Here is a 5,291-nt window from a genome sequence, read left to right on the forward strand (position 1 = left end):
GCAGCTTCCTAGGTCTAACCAATAGTAGTATTATTCCCTTCAGGGGACTGTCACATTAAGTTAACAGCATACAACTACTTCAATTTTAATTTATATAGAAAGTTTGTATCATAGAAACTTGGGTAGATTGATATCAATAGGCTTTAAATTTAGATCACTTTATAACAGGAAGTTTGTCTCACAGAAGTTTATTTCAGGTGGAATGATATCAAAAGGTTTAAAAAGAAGAGAAACCGGGTGGAAAAAAACCCCTTGATAAAATTTAGGATTTCACTCCGAACTTACGTCCTTTTGTACACTGTCCATAAGAATCTGTGATGCCTTATTTGTGTCGTATTTTTCAACAGCATTGTCCAACATGTCCTCGACAAGGCCACCCATCTGAAGAAGAGCAATGGATTAAAAAATAATTATGAAAATAAAAATAAAATTGTAACATAGATAATTATACAACACTTTTCTAAACAATAAATATAAGAAAAGAATTAAAATCATAAAGTAATAAAAATTAATTGACATATTAATAAAAATGAAAGACTTAGATAATATCAAGAAAAAGATTAGTGTACAGTGCTGTAAAATGAAAAGTTAATTATCCAATTAGCCAAGATCAAAATGATTTTACCTTATATACATAACTAATGTTACAATAAAAGACCACAATAAAGAAATGATGGCACCACTTATTGGAACTTGTTAGCATCATTTTTTGTTCTGCTTCAAAATCACTTTTCAAACTCTTTTATTTTTTTCAGTCATTTGACTGTGGCCATACTGGAGCACCGCCTTTAGTCGAGCAAATTGACCCCAGGACTTATTCTTTGAAAGCCTAGTACTTATTCTATCGGTCTCTTTTTGCCGAACCGCTAAGTTACGGGGACGTAAACACACCAGCATCGGTTGTCAAGCGATGGTGGGGGGACAAATACAAACACACAAACACACACACACACATATATATATATATATACACACACGACGGACTTCTTTCAATTTCCCTCTACCAAATCCACTCACAAGGCTTTGGTCGGCCTGAGGCTATAGTAGAAGACACTTGCCGAAGGTGCCACGCAGTGGGACTGAACCCGGAACCATGTGGTTGGTAAGCAAGCTACTTACCACATAGCCACTCCTGTTTAATTTGCATTTATTAATTTTTAATTATTTATCTTTTATGATTGTGTGTGTGTGTGTGTCCACACACACACACACAGAATGGGATTCTTTCAGTTTCCATCTTCCAAATCAACTCACAAGGGTTTGATTGGCCTGGGGCTATAGTAGAAGACATTTGCCCAAGGTGCCATGCAGTGGGGACCATGTTGTTGGGAAGCAAAATTCTTATCACGCAGTTATGCTTGCTTCTATTTATCCAGTTTTTTAAAATTTCATACAAGAAAGAGGGCTGTGTGCATAAGTGCATAACCACAACAGTCCTTCCCAGACAAGTGTAACAGATGCAGCCAGTGCCCAACTAATATATATCTCCATGTTAAGGTGGCGAGCTGGCAGAAGCGTTAGCATGCCAGGAAAAATGCTTAGTGGTATTTCGTTTGTCTTTACGTTCTGAGTTCAAATTCCGCCAAGGTCAGCTTTGCCTTTCATCCTTTCGGGGTTGATAAAATTAAGTACCAGTTGTGTCCTGAAGTTGATCTAACTGACTGGGCCCCTCCCCAAAACTTTAAGGCCTTGCACCTAGAGTAGAAAAGAATATTTACAATAGCTAAAGTGGAGAGCTGGCAGAAACGTTAGCACACCGGACGAAATGCTTAGTGGTATTTCGTCTGTCTTTACATTCTGAGTTCAAATTCCGCCGAAGTTGACTTTGCCTTCCATCTTTACGGGGTTGATAAATTAAGTACCATTTACGCACTGGGATCGATGTAATTGACCTTACTCCTCTGTCTGTCCTTGTTTGTCCCCTTTATGTTTAGCCCCTTGTGGGCAATAAAGAAATAAGAAATGCTAGCATGCCAGGAAAAATGCTTAGCGGTATTTCATTTGTCTTTATGTTCTGAGTTCAAATTTCGCTGAGGTTGACTTTGCCTTTCATTCTTTCGGGGTCGGTAAATTAAGTACCAGTTGCATACTGGGGTTGATCTAATCGACTGGCCCCCTCCCCAAAACTTTCGGGCCTTGTGCCTAGAGCAGAAAAGAATATATATACCTCTATCATATCATATATACTTTTGTTATATTTAAAATTAATTGAAAGAAACACAGAGCATCTCAAAATAGATACGATAACAAAAGGGTTAACAAATGATTAATTTAATCCTTTCGATACCAACCTGACTAAAACTGCTTCTGGCTCTGTAGTACAAATGTCTTATTTTCATACGTTTTGAATTAAAATCTTCCACCAAACCTTAGTCACAATTTATGTTCCTAACACCAGCTGAATGATAATTAAGTTATTTTACTAAATTCTTTGTTATATTTAAAATTAATTGAAAGAAACACAGAGAATCTCAAAATAAATACAGTAACGGAATGGTTAAGCTATATACTATATTTCTATAAAGAAAATATTTTTTTTTTTTGTGAAAACATTTTCAATTCCCAAAAAGAGTGACTGTGAGCTCTGTTAGATTTGCATTGCAATATTGAATCACATATTTAGGAAAGTTCTCCTCCTACAACTGGTATGGCATGTTTTAAAGGTGATTTTTTCTCTTTGCTATAAGGAAATATGTTTGAAATGTTATTTTTCAGAGCTTAACTTTGTTTGATTTATATGTAATTTTAATCCATGGAAGATTCTAGATTAACATGTTTTTAATAATAACATCAAAAAAAAAAAAAAAATTCTACCTCAGTTTTTTCCTGTATGTAAACACAAATTAATGATGGAAATCACTAGAGGATTGAGATGTCTTTCTCAATAAGTTTATAAAGAAATATTAAACTTAATACTTCCTGTAGTCTCCCCCATCCTTCGTCTCACTTATCAAGGATCATAATGAGTGGCACTTATCTATGACTTCTTTTAAATTGGAACCAAAACAGCTGGAATATAAATATCCTCCATGAAAAATAACACTCATCTTTTATGAGGAACATATTCAAGAAATGTAGTTCTCATTTTTGACTCTGAAATATGTTGTAGTTCTTTAACCACAGGTTACCCCTGCTCAAATAGAGCTATGAGAAATAGTGTTCCAACAGTGGCTACACTGTATAGTGTATCATGGACTACATAATCCAATGTGTACTTCACTTTAAGATAATAAGACGGGAGTTGATGGTGCTTTCATTGTTCTAACAAGGAAGTCAGGCTTTTTTTGGCACATGAGAAAAATCAAGTGCTTGCTTTATGCTCTGAGGTACAAAAATGAAAAATGATAATACTTGTAGTGGTTTTGAACCCACAATCTTCATGTTGTCAGTCCAATACTCTATCCAGTAATCCAATTCAGTTTCTTGAGTTTAACTTCTATTTAATAGGAAATAAAAATTAACTTGTAATAAACTGACATCTCGTCCTAAAATAGATCTGTCTCTCATCTTCTTAATGCTTTGGAGACACACAGCACAAGCATTCTTGTGGTAATTTTTATCAGAAATTTTCAGTTCATATTTCTACCTAATCTTAAAAATACCAATTCCAGGTTTTTAAACTCCTTATTGTTTGGATTTTTTCAGCACGAAGACTAAAGGAGCTTCTGTAACCTAATGATCTAGTTCTGGTAGCTGAATATATAAAAAAATTGGTTAAAAAACATTCTTAATGAGGAAACAAAACCTAGAATTGAGAGGTCTTAAAGTAAACTGATTAACGGTAAAAGGTTTTGTTAGTAGAAATAAAGGCAGGACTCTACTGATATCATGGAATATGTAGAAATGAAGTAGGCAAGAATGTAAACTCAGAGTACTCAAGAGAAGGATGGGGACAAGAAGCAAGCTGACAAAGAAGGTCTTTGTATGTAGCAGATGTCTAAGAGAAACAGTACTCAAGAGAAATACTTCCAAATGCTCAGAGATTTCCCTTGGTGATATTGATAATAATCTACCTCTTCCACAGGTTCCCTCAACCGCTAGGGTGTGGCCCTTTTTCACACAGCTATCATCATCCATTCTTGCCATGTGACCATACTAGCGCAATCGTCTCTCTTGCACACCACAACTGATGCTTCTTAGGTCTAATACACACAGATCTCATATGAATTTATGGTAATCTTTCAGTTTTTGGTGTTTAAACAAGTAAATAAAAATTAAAGGAGAAATAACAGCTAGAGGAGATAATAGCCTAAATGACGGCATGATTGTGCATCAGGGGAACTTTGCAGATCCCACAAATAAGGACATCCATACGCAAAATGTGGAGAATATGTGGATGCGGGTGAAAAGAAAATTATGATGTCAATTTGGAACATCAGAGAATATATTCATGTCATATTTACACAAATTCATATGGAAGAATTCTGTGCCAAAAAAACAAAAGAATTTCGTTCACATTTTGGTAGCTATAGCAGGAAGTTGACTTGTTTATCTCCCCTTGTTGTTGTTTCCCCTTTAATTTTCATTTTCTTGTTTTAAAACACCCGAAACTGAAAGATTACCAAATTCATAAACTTTAAGAAAACATGAAATGTTTTTTTTTTGGACAGTGAATCTCAAAGCAGATAAAGCTATGAATATTAGCAGGTACATATTGGGTTAAAAATATATTTTGGACAGAAAAAAAAAAGAAAAAATCAAATGCTTACACACACACATATATATACATAAATATTAAGTAAAAATTGCTTAATATTGCTTACAGAACAAGACCAAAGCAGACAAATTATATCCACATAACAATATACATAAATAACGAGAAAATGTATTTCAGGAAGCAATCCATTACTTCCTGTTGGTTACCACACCATAATTTTTTTTAAACTTTTCTGTCATGTTTTTATTTCTGTAAGAGTGTACCAAAAACACAATTGCACTATGACAGACATGAATGAGCAGAAGAGAAAAAGAAGTCAACAAGGAGATGGTAGCATGCAATTTTAGCGACGGGTTCTATTAATTTGGTTTTTGAGACAAGCCTGGGTTGCATACAATTAGTGTTGCTAAACATTTGTGATATAAACTTAAAGATGGTTTATAAAGGAAGTATCTGTTATAATATTCTTTTATTCTTTTACTTGTTTCAGTCACTTGATTGTGGCCATGCTGGAGCACTGCCTTTATTCAAGCAAATCGACCCCAGGACTTATTCTTTGGAAGCCTAGTACTTATTTATCGGTCACTTTTGCCGAACTGCTAATTTATGGGGATGTAAACGCACTAGCATCGGT

At 34.7% G+C, this 5,291-nt stretch overlaps 1 protein-coding gene across 1 annotated transcript in view; it reads right to left on the reverse strand.

The window, feature by feature from the left end:
- Window positions 1-5,291, reverse strand: part of LOC106877224 (CD9 antigen) — a 183,587-nt gene that overhangs the window by 14,512 nt on the left and 163,784 nt on the right. The window contains exon 4 of the mRNA XM_014926084.2: window positions 286-381. Coding sequence (XP_014781570.1) covers window positions 286-381 — 96 coding nt within the window. The remainder of the gene's footprint in view (window positions 1-285; window positions 382-5,291) is intronic.

Source organism: Octopus bimaculoides, chromosome 5, assembly GCF_001194135.2.
Source record: "Octopus bimaculoides isolate UCB-OBI-ISO-001 chromosome 5, ASM119413v2, whole genome shotgun sequence".
NCBI lineage: Eukaryota > Metazoa > Mollusca > Cephalopoda > Octopoda > Octopodidae > Octopus > Octopus bimaculoides.